Below are 16,733 nucleotides of genomic sequence, written 5' to 3'. Positions count from 1 at the left end.
TGTGTGGAGTTTGCATGTTGTGCAATTGTGCCTGCATGGGGTGTCTCTGGTACTCCAGCTTCCTCCCACAGTCCGAAGACATCAAGAGGGGACGAGGCTGATTGATACTCTAAATTGACCGTAGGTGTGGCTGTGAGTGCAAATGTCTGTCTGTCTCTATGTGTTGGTCCTACCTGTCCAGGGTGAACCTTGCCTCTTGCCCGAAGGCAGCTGGGATAGGCTCCAGCCCCCCCATGACCCTTAACAGGATAAGTGGTAGAAAATGGATGGATGGATGGATGGAATCTTCAAAAATGGCACAAGTGATGTTCATTTGGGAAGATTATCTTGTGAAAAAAAATGTGTGAGTCTGAAAAGTGCATTGTTTATTATCGACACTAACCCAAAATCTGAGGTAAAAACCCCATTGGCTTTTGGTCACGGAAATCCATAGCAATGCTAACTTCTAGCTTGGCCAAGAAAAAATACATGATCCCTGTGGCACTTTATAAATCTCAATGTATTTAAACCCTAAAGTCAATCTCCTGCACTTGATGCCAAAAATAGAAATAAAAAAGACAGAAGTTTTCTGAAATTGGATGTTTTAAGTGGTTCGAAATTAAGAACAACTGGAGGTATATATGATTTAGCCAGACTGGAATCTGATACTTGATAATAGAAATGCTTCTTTCATATTGTACTTCTTAAAGCAACTCCTGGGTACTTATTTACGAGTCAAATGAAACATTAATTTAAAGTCATTTTAGTGCTGTGATGATGTATGAAACCAAGTTGCTGGAAGTTCTTCGAGTTCATAGTACAACCGCAATTTCTGAATGAGCAGGGTAGAGCAGGTAAATTATTTTATTTATTTCTCATTTATGGCGGAATGGAGACCCAGTCGCACGGTATCAAACAATCATTTCATCATCTTAAACAAAGTGAGAATGAAATATGGCCACTACTGGTTTGCAATGTAAATCTGAATGTGTGACTCACTTCAGCACAGCTGCACCGTAACAGGAAGAAACATGGCTGAGAGACAGGAGGAAAAGTGTCAGCGAGGATGAATATAGACATTACAAGCTGTGCTGTCCACTTTGAAATGAGGTGGAAAAGAAGATACAATGAGAAGGGGGTGATGAGGGAAGAAGTGTGAGAAAATGAGAGCAGCAGATGGACCAATAGAAAAGGCAAGGGCGGGAGTTTATAGAAAAAGGCTAAATCTGGCCTGTGGTACAGACGTAGTTCTTTGTCACTGCCGGATTACAAAGCCAGCTCACATTCTTTTTGCTCTGTGGTATTATTACTTTAATAGTGTCATCATCGGAGCTTTTGAGAATATTCTCTGTCAGCTTCAATTTCAAGGTGTTTTCATCATAAGCAGATGAACATCCAAGGAACCATAGTGCATGTTCTCCCAGTCTACACATGTCAGACGGATTAAAAAGAGCTCCACATTCAAAACGCTACACATTCTAATCTATACTGACAGAAATTTGCCCATATAAAGATTGTAGCTACAGTATAATGGATTGTTTCAGCAAAGTTTTTTTGTTGTTGAAGTATTTACATATGAATCTTTGCTTCTTTGATTTTACATGACTGATTGCCTGTGATTGTTTCGTTCTGGCCTTGCAGCTAATGTATCCCAAGAGTAATTGACTGTTATTCACATCCTTACCCTAAAGAGTGATAGCTACTGTGACCTCAAAAATGTGTTTTTCCCCCCTGCATCAGTTCTTTGTGATTCTAAACAGCAGCAAGAGCCAGCCACAAATATGTTATTTGAAGGCTAATGGCATCTGATGGCTAACAGTTACAACAACAACAACAAAAAACAGCACTGTCTAAAATTATCTATTTACCATCTGTCCTGCAAATTGACTGGTATAATCCTCATTTTCTTGAGTCAGCCATTATCTCAGTAATTCACAAACACGTTGATTTGACCTAAAAACAAACTACAACACCTCCAGCTCTGTGTGCCCGTGGACAAGTGGAGACGCGCATTCACAAGTTGGTGCAACTGAATATGCCAGCTGGTCTCATTTGGAATGGTTAGTTAGTTTGTTGTCCCTATTGCCGCTCAGTCATGTTGCCGCTCAGTCATGTAATGTGTAAACCACAACTTCATGATTTATGACTCAAGATGACAACTTATGTGTGAATACACAGTGATCTTATGACACTGAAAATTGTGTAGTGTGGACTTGGCTTAAGCTCTGTCAGTGAGTAAGCAGGGAGAAATATTGGGGGAGAATATCCTATCCCTGCAAACCACACACACACATTTGTTTAAGCAGCTTACTATGACCGATACTTACTGTATGTATACCCTATCTATCCTTATCTCAAATACCCTCTTAAAACATACATTAGTAAAATTATTATTATATCATGAATTATCTTATTGCATTATAATCACATACACCTTTGTATAACAGTGGGTCTTTGAAAGGTCCTCTGAAAGCAGGGCCTAAAGGCCAAATTTGCTGCCTCCTGACATCATATGTGGTCCACCAGATGTAATGAACAAATAAATAAAATAACAATAAATAAATCTAAGAATTAAAAATATGAAATTACAAGAAGAAGGTAAAGGAGAATGAAGTTTTCTTCATTGTGAAGCAGAAATATTCGTTAAATATGTACAGTAAGCTAATAATCTTACTACATGATAAAGTGACATTTTGCACCACATGTCAGTTTTGCAAATGTGAATACATGAATATGAAAGTAAATGACAAGGCATGAAAGAAAGTGTTAAAAAATTATCATGAAATACGGATCGTAAACTGAGCAGCTACATGTGATTATGTTAGTACAAAATAGCTGTCTGAGATGTTTATGACAGATCTATTAAGTTGCTCTACATTGCATTACAAGTGTAAGCCTTTGCCAAGCTTAAAACCATACTTCACCCAATACTTTGCCTTCAAGTACTCACAAATATGAGTCTTGAGCTCACAATGTCATTTCCTTCCCCTTTCCATTTGTAGCTTGAAGCTAACAGCTAGCAACAGCTAAAGCAACCAAGCAACAACAAAACCGCCAAAAAAAATAAATGTCTGTCTCAAGCACATTGTCCAATATAAAACATGTCATCTTTGTCTGGACATTGTTTTTTTTTGTTTGTTTTTTTACAGGTTCACTGTTATTGTTTTTTGATGTTGTTGTTGTTGTTTTGTTTTTGCTGTAGCTGCCGTCAGGTGTCAGTCTTCATTAGTTTCAACTTTATAATTAACCTTAATATACATGGTTGGCTCTGGAGATTCTGGAGTCACAAAGACATAATGCAGGAAGAAAAAACATCCCCTTGAAAATATCAATTTCTGAGTATCTGAATGGCAAAATGTACTTTTGGGGGAATTATCACTTTAGCTACTTAATGAGCAAAATGACCAACTCTCGGTTCAACTGAAGACAAAAATTGCCTTTCCCTACCTTTGACATTCAACATTGAAGTTTAAGTGATCAAATCTACAATATAAATCTACAATTCATCATTCGCTGTGAATGTTGCATGTGAGAGTAGAGAGGCAGCCTTACATGAACTACAGCAGATGGGGTTGGGGTGAAGAGTATAAAATCAAAAGGCTGGCTAAAGAAAAACCCTGAAATGACAGATTTTTACCCATCACACTGCTTCTGCACGCCTTCAAAGGCATCATTAAAGAGCTCAGTAGTCATTTCTCCACTGAGCTCCACAGTAAAATTAGGGGAAATAAGATGTATGACTTTCACATACATGCCCATCATCGACTTCCATAGTGGGACCATTAAGATTTAATACTGGTGTGAGGAGTGTACTGTATAGAAGGTCCATAAAAATGAATGCCATATAGGAGTAAAAAGCCCCTTTCACACAGCACCAAAAAACGCGGGTGAACATGGGTGTTTGGGCACTCTGAAAGGGTCGACTCGGCATTTCAACCTGCATCGACCGTCTCGCAAAGCGACCCGGGTGTTTAGCGGCTCGGCTCGGCTCGCCTGCAGTGTGAAAAAGGCAACCCGCGTTGTCTCAGGTTTCACGCGACCTTCCTGTCGCATTCTGATTTTGTCACTGTTCCGCCTGTCAGGCTGTCATTGTGGAAGCTCCGGAAAAAAATAAACAAAAAAGAAATTGGGGTGGGCTGGGCTGCACTGCCAGAGCTGCTCACTCGTCTCTCAATAAGGTTTTGGCCTCTGCCATAAGATCAGACTTCCTGTTGATGTCCCAGAGACTCTATTACTCTATTTTGTCTTTTTTTCAAACAATTTACACTGGTATGATCTTAGGTGAAATAATCTATGCTTGGGAACTCCCACCAATCGGGAAACCCTAACGTGAACTGCACAAGCGTGACCGTGTTTATAAACAACTTGTATTGCGATCTTGCACATCTTTTTTAATGATCATGGCAACGCACTGGCAAGATCGTGAAGTTAGCGAGCTGCTCGCCATCCACGGTGGAGGAGATCCGGCAGCAGATTTCTGGAACCGTATGGGACACGGTGATTTATTGGGAACATCGCCAGCATTTTGAGATACGGCGCACATGTAATGATGACATTGTCAGCGCGATGATGTAAAAGAGAAAAACATAGGCACGCAGCCCACACAGCGGAAGCTCGGACCGCATCTGCTGGAAGCTTGAATGCGCACTAATGTCGAGCAAACGCGGGTACAAAAACCGCTTTGACGCAGGTTTTTCTGTGTGAAAGCGGTAAAATTGTCTTGAAACAGACATCATTGTTGTGGATATTATGTCTGAGCGTGTCCTGTCAAAACCTTGACGTTCTGCGACAGTGTCTCTTAAAATAAATTCAAAACAAAGCCATTTTGATCTTGAATTGGTAGGATCTTAGATCATGTGTGAACACAATCACAGCTCATTCCCTTGCATTACTCTGAAAAGAATTGCATGCATAATCGGGTGCTTTGGCTTTGTAAGGGTCACATTCACTTGCATTACACAGCAAACTTTTTACAGGCGTATCACTTCATATTCTCAGTAATTTCTGCAGGAGATTCTGAGTCGGTGTCTTGTAATTGTTGCTCTTGTTCTTGATGTTGTTTATGGTTAATTAATGAGCTGGTGGATCAAAGGGAGAATCCCTGCTCCCACTGGAAGTTTTTGACCCATATCTCCTCTCTATCTTCCAACAGTAGCCTACCTCCACACCGCAATACAATACAGCAGATAGAAAAATATACCATTGGGGGTACAAAACAAAAAAAAATCTGCACGAAATGTAAATGCATAGTCACAAGAATCTAATGTAGTTAAGAGTCTGTTTGTTTACTGGCTATGAGTCAGACGTTTGCTGGAGGATTTGGATTAGTTTACAGCACTACTTCATGATGTAATGAGACCTCAATGAGGATTGGGACTGCAACTCTACATTGGAATTACCTAAACCATCAAAGCAACTTGGATGGTTTGAATTTGAAGTAGGCCTGTGCAATATAACAATATAAATCCTGTGACAAAAGAGAAACCTCTAGAATACGATTTATTGTGTATTTTGTTGTGTTGTACATCAGTCTTTAACACATTTTCTATTTCTGTTTCGGTCTTTGGATGATTATGTTCTTCCACGTGGATACAGACAGGCAATTTACATGAGGGCAGACAAACATGGAGAAGAGTGAAAATGACACAGACAACAGCCTCATTCAAAACAGGAGACAAATGCCAGCCCCCAAAAAATGAGGAGCTGATGGCTGAGAGAGGGGCTACGTCTCTCCCCTGGATGTGGTTTGGTTTTGATACGGACCAGAAATCCGTACTTTCCAAATATTGTTGCTGACCAAATCCCTTAACAGATTCAAACACCACTTTTTCATGACCCTGAAGCTACTTTATTACATTTGCTACTGTCAGTTTGGGTGTAAACAATCACTGGTACATCCACATGCACCATATTGTGTAAATGTAAATGTAAATAAATGTAATATTTAAGATGAACATATCTCCAGATGACATTTTAATTTAATTCTAAATAATTTTGACATTATACAGAGCTTTCAGACACAGTTTGATTGGGTTATTTGCTTTCAGTGTTGGTTCGGTCATCCTGTTGCCTTGTACAGCAACTCAAACAATTGGTTAAGTATTGTGGTTTCCCTGATTGAATATTTATGATTTACTGTCTATTTACATTATTGGAGATTGTTTTCGCTAAAGACCATACACATCGAATCTGTCTTGAATGAGAATGTTTCAACAAAAAACACAACATATAGCCATAAAGTTTTTAAAAAAAACAACACTGTGACATAATGTGAATGATAGCGGTGGACACAATAATAACTCCAAACAGCTATATTTTCTTTTTGACAACTGATCAAAAATGTAATTTAAAATAATGACTCATAGCCCTGTGAGGGTGAGCGATTTGCAGACTGTAAGTTTGGTGAGTTGGTTCTAAGTACAATGACCACAACGGCCTGTGTGAACTGATAAGATGATTTGTTACATCATAAGCTGCCTACCTGCTCCCTATCTTTCCAGACTCATAGATCAATGTCATGCAGTTTTGCTGTTTCCCAGAAATTTCCGTGGACATGCTCACAGCATTATGTAATTTGTTTTTATTACTCACAGGCATTGAAAAATATTCAACAATAAAAAAATAAAAATGTCCCCTACAAAGAATCCTCTATCCCCCTGAGTTTCAACAGCTCCTGTTTCTTCCCTCCTGGTTTGAAGCTTTGCACACATTCAAGTGTCTTCAACTCATTTTCTTCTTTCCACTCTAGACTAATTGTCTCATTTCAGACCGGCAACACTCCACTGGGGATACGTTTAAGTGCCCTCCTACTCTCATAGCTTTTTAAAGCCACTTAGATCAGATATACATGCAGTTCCATGTAGGAAATCTCACTCATCCAGATGGGATTTTGCACATCTGATGTATGCACGCATAGCTGAACACATCATTTAATATCACTTTCTCCCTGTCACAGTTTAGGAGCGAAGGAGCGAATGTAAAAGAGAGACAGGAGAGCATGTAAGGTCCCTTCAGCAATGTGTTACAGTTAGGGAATACTGTACATGTGTTCAGAGGGTGAAAATTAAATCAGTGGAGGAAGGAAGGAATTGTCAGGGGCTGTTAATCCTGTTTTAGGGTCCAAAAAAAAAAAAAGTCCAACCTCTCCAAGAGTTTGAGCATAGATTGGGATGCATTTCTCTGAACAAACATTACCAGAGAGACTAGTAAGCACACCAGGTAGTCTGTTCTTTAGGGTCAAGTCCAGCTGGAGCAGTTGAAGAACAGAGTTTGTACTACCCTGTCATGTAATTATTGTACAGAATAATACAATAAACCAGAAACAAAGACCAGCAAATGATGATTGCAGTTGCAGGTGTCATCATGGTATGGTTTAAATGTGCTGATAAATGTGCACGGGCTGAGGAAGTTTGATCCAACTTTGAAAAGTCACCTAGAAAAAATACACCCAGATATTACAGCCTACCAGTGACCGAGAAGAGCTTTCGGGATTTTGGATCTACAATTTAATCCATCTGACTCAAAAAATTGCAGGCTTTGATGTGTACAGTAAGAACACATTTTTGCATTGAAAATATCATGAATGCTTTTCAAGTACTCACAAATAGGCCAGAAAAAAAGTTTTCCCTATTGCCCAACCCTATTTCTAAATGCCTTTCAGTCAGATAATTTATTTCATGACCTTTCATTGTCCTGCGCACGGCCTGGCAGGACACATGAGCCGATGAGGATGCAGTAGGAAAAGAGCACAGAGCACCTTGAGATTTGGCTCAAATGTAAACAATGTTAGAGTCAATATAATATATTACAGTCATTAAATTAAAACTGAACGAGGTCAAAAATAGCAGTGTGTTTCCCAGGTTAATGAAGACTGAGCCACGTCCCAACATTTATTTGTGTCTGGCAGTCCTCTGTGTAATCAAGCAGCCTGGATGTGACATTTTCAAAAATCAATAAATTGGTCCGTCAGATTCTGTCATAGCTGCAGAGGCTAGGCAGCTACTAATGTAAATCACACAACCTCTGACTCCCCACATCAGGACTGGCGGTCATGCTGCTCAATCAGTTGAATCCACACATACCAACTGAAAACAGTCAAAGAAGCCACACATCTTTTACACGTTTCCTCTTTTATGTATCTTATGAAAATATTTCAATGCTAGTTTCCCTTTAAATATTACGGCAACTTTCAATTAACCAGATTGTAGAAACAAGTGCAGGGAACGATGACGATAACATCCTGCATATACCGTATCTTTTTCCCCTCCCCTTTAGTTGACCTGAAAATATCATTTGCCGAAGAACCACAGCAAGCATTGCAGCTGCAGCCACTTTGACATTCAACAATATTTGTGCTAGTTAACTTGCTACATATCAGGGACAATGAAAGCACCTGCTTTGTGTATGATTAGCCCATTCAAACAAAGCTAAGGACTGGCTGGCGTGGGACCAAATGAGAGCCCGCCATGTTCCAAAGCCATCCTCTTGGCTCAATGTGAAAGCCAGATTGAGACCAACAGTCCCAGCAAATGAAAAAAAAAAAAAGAAAGAAAGAAAAGAAAAGGTAAACACCATTAAAAATGCATCACACATACGTTGCATGAATAAATAAAAACATAGTTTGGCCAAACATAGGCAGAATTATTTCTTATTAAAGAAGTATGAAGCAATACATTTATTATTCATGTCCACAACACAAAAGCTCAAAACCCAATGGAATACAAAGACTTGACTTTACTCTACCTGTATGACCGTCACTACTGCTGTACCTCAGTGGTCTCTCTGTCAGGAAACATCTCCCATCATCACTACTGAATGCCATGTCACAATACATACATTGTTTAATTGTTCCAAAAAAATTGCTGCTGGAGATTCTGAGTCGGTGGTCCCATGTTCCCCAAATTAATTATTGCTTTTACATACATTTTAGATAAATCATTGCACATGTATATTTTTAAGGGGCTTCAAATTACATGTACTGTACTTGTTTTTGAAAAGACAACATGTTAACATTTGAGTGAAGGTGAACCACAAATGTTTCCATTCGACATCTACCAGGGAGATGATCTAGACCTGGTAAGTTTGGTTCTTTTGGGACACAGCAGCCCTGACCAAGAGTCCTGAATCAGAGTTCCTGCTGCTTCGAAAGTGACGATAAGTGCTTTGGCCATGTTTTCAGCAGCTGTGGGTAGATTTTGTAGATCTTGGTATTCCTGGAGCAGATCCTGCTTGAGATTTTTTCACAGCTGCCTTTACTTCATCAGGCAGCTGGAAAGGACAGACAACAGGCATCTGGAAAGGACAGTCTCCCAAAGGAATCTTAGGTTTGGCACGTGCTGCTGCCACACTATATCCACTTGTCCTTAGGGTTTCCAAGGAGGTCAGTTGCGAATCAGAAGGAGTTGTTAAAGAATGCTTTCCTCTGTCAATGCTTCTCTGCCTGCCTTTTTTGAATTGCCTCTGTCCTGCAAAGTTGGAGCAGATTTTCCCGCAGTTCTGAGCTTATTCATTCATGTCCTCCTCTCTCTCATCTGCTTTCTGACACCTGTCTTGAGTAGTTCTAGTTCCTTACGTAATTCTGTGATCTGGAAATGCCTTCCACAGGGACCTTCCTTCATCTCATTGGTATCATGCCAGGTCTGATACACCGTTCACACATTGGTCATTACATTCTTGGTTGCATCTCCTTCCATGATGTTGTCCTGGACGATATTCAGATTCAACAATCTGCTACTGCTGGTACAGTAGATTCAGTCCTGTAATTTTTTTTCCCAAACCCTTTTGGCTTTTTGATTCGCCTGTTCTTCTTGTTCAGCAGAGAGGTCCAGAGATCTGAGGTTTGCCTCCTGGCCCTTGTCCTCCACCAACTAACAAGCAGACTTAAAACACTCAGAGGTAACTCTGGGTTGTATTAGATGCTTTGCATTGCCGTAGTTGCTCTTCACACACGGACTTTCCTTTGTGAATTTTCATGCCAGTTTCATTCTTGGCTTAGGTTCATCCACTCTGTTGAGTACTTGTCACATGATTGAGGGAACAGCATTTAGAACTGTAAGTGCAATCATTGTAAGTACAAAGCTAATACTGTTGTATTGTCACAGCACAGATGCATGACTTCAACAACTTCAACTAGCTTTGCACTCCTCCCGCTTTCAGTGTAATGACATTTAATTGCTGTGACGACCTCTGTATTCTCCTTTGGCCACTTATTAGCACCTACCACTTTTTAGATAGTCAACATTCACAAACATGGGATTGACTGATGTATTTTATGCTTTGAACAATATTTTAAAATCTGCACACTAGTGTGAACAACAGACATTATCAAAGGCATTACACTAAAAAAAAAAAATTAAATCCATTGACATGAGACGATAAAATTTTACTTTCAACAATGCCAACTTTTTTACAGGTTTTTAGACTTATTTCTATGCCACTCTTTTTCAGTCAGTATCCTGTATGTCCAGCAACAGTTTTGGTGTTCCATACATACAGACATCATTCCTATTACTTGAAATGGCATAAATATTAAGGGATCCAGAGTGCTTCATAATCCGGTTATACCCCTGTAAAAACATATAAACAGATACAGACACTTGGGCCATCTGTAATAGGAAATGCCCTTTACTATCCTGGGAACACATTGGGACTAAGGCAATGGAGGTGGCATGGGGTGACCGTGGCCACCTCACGCCGAATCCTGGCCACCCTATTGGCCACCATGGCCTGATCCCAACCAGATGCAACCACTGCATCACAGCTGTCACTACTTTCCGACGTGCAGAACCTTTCCTGCGCTGCGACTGCACTTCCGGCAAGTTAGATGCGTACACATCTTGTGTACACATCCATTTTTTTCTAGGCATAACAAAGATACTTTGGTCATATCCAGAGTGTTGGAGACGTGACCAGAGTCACATAACAGGTAAGTTATATCAGCAAGCTCACTAACAAGAGGTGATAGCAAAAAGTATAAGCATTGTTTAACTTCTTTATGCATTGGTGAAGTCATCCTAACTATATAAAACTAATATAACTATAATAAAATCAACTGTTTTTCAAATTATGTCCGTGTATTCATGATGGACCAAGAGAATGAGCTCATAGGGATCACTACAGGCTGAGCTGAACATCTCCCAACCCGAGTCCTCTCAATACAGTTAGCGGTACAGTTGTATGTGTATTGTGCTATGTTTGTATAGTGTCAGCATCTTTGTTACTTTACTTGCAGGAATAAGGAAAAAGTTAGATACACTGAATATGATTTGATCTTTTCCACCATTACCTGCATTCCAATTATTGTGGAGGTGTAGTTTGTGTGCCCTACATACCCCTTTATTTTCCAGTGAGACATTGCCATCCTGGCCACCCATCCATCCATCCATTTTCAACTGCTTATCCTGTTAAGGGTCACAGGAGGGCTGGAGCCTATCCCAGCAGGAAAGGCGGGGTTCACCCTGGACAGGTCACCAGTCCATCGCAGGGCCAACACATAGAGACAGACAACCATTCACACTCACAGTCACACCTACAGTCAATTTAGAGTATCAATCAGCCTCGTCCCCTCTTGATGTCTTTGGACTGTGGGAAGAAGCTGGAGTACCAGAGAGAACCCACACAGGAACAGGGGGAACATGGAGACTCACACAGAAAGATCCTCCAAATCGATGTAGGGGTTGATAAACTTTGTCATTTTTACAATGTGTGGTAAAGACTGGAATGAGATGTTTAACCAAGGGGTTTTACAGAATGGCCCTTTGAAGCTGCAATTTACACATAGCTAGCAAACCTTTTCTATATTTCTCCACACACTAGCCAGGACGGCTTGGTGTATTTGCTGGATATCCAGAATGTCCATGGGCCATGGACTGTGCTACTGTAGCAAGAGTGAGTGTTAAATATGGTGAAATATGCGGTAGTTTAGATTATGTTATGAAGAAACTTGCAGTCATGGCGCTCTCTCACTGTCTTTTTCTCTCTTCTTAACCTGTTTGGTTTGTGCCTTCTTAACAGAAACCACACAAAAGCACACTGTTTGGGCTGAAAGACGGGATTGACAGCATTTGCCCTATTTTCTATGTACTTTCCGATCTGACCTGAACCACATAGGGCAGTCTATTGTATGTGGAAGTTCCAAATTTAACTTTGAAGCTGGTGCTGTTGGTATGACTAAGGAGAAACAATAAGGAGAAATCTTAATGAGACGGAATTAATGAGCTGCAGATGCTCCATGGCCAAGGATTACAAGTTTTCAGAGAAATTTACAGCTGTCATAAGTCATCTAGGGTTCACTATGTTCAGACAAATGTTTACTACAAAAAGTAAACAGCCTTATGTATGTTCCTATGCTTGAAATTAAGCATTTATTCTTTTCTTCTACTCCTTGTTGACAAATCATCTGCCATTTCTTAAAACTAATGCTCCACATGTCTTAGCAATATTTTATTTTCTGACAGTCTGAAGAAATGATTAGTATTTTCTTCACTGGTGCTGCAGCCCATGCGTAGAACTGAAAAAAAAATGCAATCAATATTTTAAGTGGTACTGGCTCTATTTTTGTTAAAAAGAATCTTTAACCTTTATTTAAATGTGATTTTGAAAAAGTGAGTTTGTATGTTTTAGGTGAGAAATATACATTTCAAAATGATCAGTAATTTGTGTGCTTTTTCCACATTGCCAGGAAAGTAGATTCAAAATAACATTTGTTTGCTTTATCACAAATCATAATAGTGTACATGATTAGAACATGATTTTTTTTTTTTTAAATCTTGCAACACTATTCTTCTCACAACAGTACGAAAACACGTTCGTTGTTTTTCCCATAGTTAATAGTTTCCTCCTCATGTAGACAGATTGGAACTATGGAAAATATGACCTCATGGACAAACCCTGTTCTTGACACTGAGGGACATTTCACACCCTGCCACTCAGTGTATCTCCTGTTAATGTAAATAAATTCACCAGTTCATCAAATAAACATTAAAGAAAACATATTGTTGCAAAAACGCCTATTTTTCTATGGACCACTGTATCGCAGAGATTTCAACATCCATGCCTGTTGTCCCCTCTTTGTTTGCCTCTAATTTTATGTACCTTTTAGATCTTTTCAGACTTTTAACTATGAACCAACATATGAAGGATCCCACCCAAAACAAAGGGCACACTCTGGATCTTGTAATCTCCCATGGTTTCTATTTAAATGAAGTAAACGTGGTTGATTTTCACACTTGTGACCACAATACTGTGCTATTCCAAGTTCAGCTGTGATGTACTGTCAGTCAACATCATATGGTTCTCTGGTATTATGAAAAAAAATATATAATTAGGGCCTATACATTTAAGTATATCAAATCAAGAAAATTTCCCTCCTTACTCTCTTCACACTGTCTGGCAGCAGCTGGGAATTTGCCCAGTTCTTCTATAGCAAACATAGCGAAAGCTGTTCAAGGTTCTGGCACTGACAGATGATACAAAGAGAGATGTGCAGAAGTAAAAATCCTGTTTATCCTCCTCAGAAAAACAAACATGACAAACCTTAGACCAAAGAATGAACTTCCTATTTGTAACAAGAAGCAAACTGGCTTGCATATTTCAATGACAGTGAGACTACCTCCTTATTATTTATTTAATAACACTAATCACGTGAAGGTGCAGTTCACAAGGCAACATTACTAGTCAGGAAAATTTGTCTTGGAGAAATAAATACACATATTGGCTTGATGAGAACACCCCTAAAATACGTAATAATCCAAAACATAAAAATGACGAGTTGAAGGTTTGCAGGACTAATGTGCTATTTAGGACTCTATAATAGTTAGTAGATTAGACATCTTCAAATTAAACCAGACTTTGCAAGCAATGAATGCCAGCATAAATATTCCACAATGTAAATCCGAAGTGTCAGCAATACTACAACAATGGTGACAAAGACAGCTCTGATGTAATGTCACAAAAACAATTGTTCACTTTGCTGTATATAATTGCTATATCCTATTTACACTATCATTTGACGCCATGCAGACAAATACCAGGGAAGAAGTGGCATGAACTTGCACTGAGCAGTGTATCGCATTTGAAAAGTCCATTTTTTAAAATCCAAAAGTATGTTGAATAGTACATCTCAGATTACCAGTTACAAATTAAGGAGGACAGAACACTAACTTTTTCACTGTTCAGAGTACTCTTATGTGAGCCAGAACACATTTCTGTCTCTCTTTAAATTATCAAACACGGATAGTGCCCCACCAGTGGCTAAGTTAGCACTGCTCATATTATTCTAACAACCAATGCATTGTGCCCACTGACAGTCTGGATGATGGATGATGTGTGGCAAGATTGTTTCAAGGAAATGGTCGTAGGCCTACTAGGGTCGCATCCTCTGAAGACCTACCCACAACCCCTGCCTCTGATCAGTTTATACTTGGGATGATGAAATGGATCAGAGTCAGAGCAAATCAAACAAGAGTAGGGACGGGCTTCACAGAATGTGAGTAGGAAAAACAGAATCTGAGCTATTTTTGATTAATTTCAAGAAGAAACAACACATTTTTTTGTATCTCTCTGATGTACCAGTGCTTACCCCTGGGGGTCCGTATTCTACAGTTTTGAATCTTGGGTCTTGAAAAGCCACAGTTCTCTTTATACAGTACATCCACAATTTCCACCTGCCTCCAGTCTTTATATTTAGGTAAGCTGGTTGCCTTCAACTTCACATTTAACAGACACGAGAGACACAATTTTTAGAAAGCTAAATCTTGAAAAAGAATAGTGGCAGTACAGTGGTCCTTCACTATAACACGGTTCACCTTTCGTGGCCTCGCAGTTTTGCTGATTTTTTTCGTGCAATTTTGCATGCTTTTTTTTTCAGCGCATTGTGTTCTGCGTCCTGATTGGCTGTAGACCATTGTCAATCAATCTCCTCCGTGACGTGTCTCCTGTACAGTACATACTGCAATGCGTTCAGCTTGCCAAATTTACATAAATGTTTGATGACTAGCAGTGTGACTCTGAAGTGCTGTACTGTATCTTTGCAAGTTTTCCCCAACAAACCCGACAATGTCGACGATACTTTCTGCACCGTCAAAGGCACCTGCAGTAGCACCCAAATGGCAGAGGAAGATGCTAACCATCGCTCAAAAAGTTGGACTTCTGGAAATGCTAAGGGAAGGTAGAAGTTCTGCGACTACAATAATTGTAAAAAATAAAGCTGACTACTTCGTAGATTTCGTTTATTGCGGGTTATTTTTAGAACATAACTCCCGCGATTGACAAGGGACTACTGTATACAGGTGTGACTACACACAGCACTCACCTCTATGAGTTTACGTTCATAGCTGGCTGCCAACTCTTCAATGTCACCCATGCTCTTACTCTGAGGGACAGGGGTCTGTTCTTCACTCGACTGCAACATTGACAGAGCTGCAAAAGAAAGACAGCACAGCATTATTTACATATAGCAATACACTGTAATGTGTAAAGCTGAAATAAACTTGAGGTAATGGTTTGTTGTAGGGCTGGGCATGTTCTGCCCAGCAGGTTGACGGACAGTATTAGAATTTGTTCCCTTTAAAGGTTGATCATCATTGTTGACTTGATGTCTAATTTCTAATGCCAAAAACATAAATGGACATTATTATGTATCATTGAGTGTTTTATTTTGAAGGCATTTGTGAAAGCTGTAATGTGTCACAGGAAAGAAATCTGTCAGTCCACAACAGTAGTGGTATAACTGTGGACAGATGTGAGCATCTACTTCTTGGTTAATCCTACTCAGAGGTGATTCTAGAGTCTGTGGGGGCCTAAAGCAAGATTACCGCGCATGTCCACGGTTTAAAAAAAAGAAGTGTGGATTCTTTGAACTTTTGTGAACACAGATCTGCTGTTTATAAGGGCATAGCATTTACTGTTTATACAACAGGACAGGGGGCTGCACGGTGGTGCAGTGGTTAGCACTGTGGCCTCACAGCAAGAAGGTTGCGGGTTCGAGTCCCGGCTCGGGCGCGGGATCTTTCTGTGTGGAGTCTCCATGTTCTCCCTGTGCCTGTGTGGGTTCTCTCTGGTACTCTGGCTTCCTCCCACCATCAAAAGACATGCAATTTGGGGACGAGGCTGATTGATACTCTAAATTGACCGTAGGTATGAATGTGAGTGTGAGTGGTTGTTCGCTGGGACGGATGTTGGCCCTGCGATGGACTGGCGACCTGTCCAGAGTGAACCCCGCCTCTCGCCCGTAGATGCTGGGATAGGCTCCAGCCCCCCCGCGACCCTTACTAGTAAGGAATAAGCGGAAAACGACAATGGATGGACAACAGAACAGGAGCAAGCAAAATCATGTCATCCATCATTCAATCTCCATGGACGAAATTCTTGCTTGGCTTGTCCCACCGGCAAGCGCACTGAGACCAGCCCTCAGGGCCCCCTAGCAGCTTGTGGCCCAAGCAGTTGCCTGCCTTGCCTGTTGACAAGCTGCGGCCCTGCTGCTACTTCCTACGCTTCAAGAAGCAGTAGTGGTTACCAGTCAGCCACCATGTAACTTCAAGCTAAATATACTCACTCTAATTTCATGAGTCATTTGTCACCTGGTAATAAAGGGAACAAGACACACTGACCCTGGCTTGCGGAACCAAGTTTGGCTTGTTGTTTATCTACGTTAACATACTGGACGTATACAACACGTAGTGGGTACAGTACAGGGCGTATCGATCTAAATATCGATACTTATCAGTATCGGATCGATACTTGTGTGATGAGATTAA

At 40.2% G+C, this 16,733-nt stretch overlaps 1 protein-coding gene across 2 annotated transcripts in view; it reads right to left on the bottom strand.

The window, feature by feature from the left end:
• The window catches only part of snx29 (sorting nexin 29), a 187,443-nt gene that overhangs the window by 60,309 nt on the left and 110,401 nt on the right, over nt 1–16,733 (bottom strand). For both annotated transcript variants that reach the window (XM_086195588.1, XM_086195589.1), the window contains one exon: nt 15,290–15,396. In XM_086195588.1, the coding sequence (XP_086051714.1) occupies nt 15,290–15,396 (107 nt within the window). The remainder of the gene's footprint in view (nt 1–15,289; nt 15,397–16,733) is intronic.

Source organism: Aulostomus chinensis, chromosome 23 (assembly GCF_037954235.1).
Source record: "Aulostomus chinensis isolate RoL2024-O1b breed Wild chromosome 23, RoL_Achi_v1.0, whole genome shotgun sequence".
Classification (NCBI taxonomy): Eukaryota; Metazoa; Chordata; class Actinopteri; order Syngnathiformes; family Aulostomidae; genus Aulostomus; species Aulostomus chinensis.
Note: the sequence above shows the minus strand (reverse complement) of the source record. Positions and strands in the feature narration are given on the sequence as shown.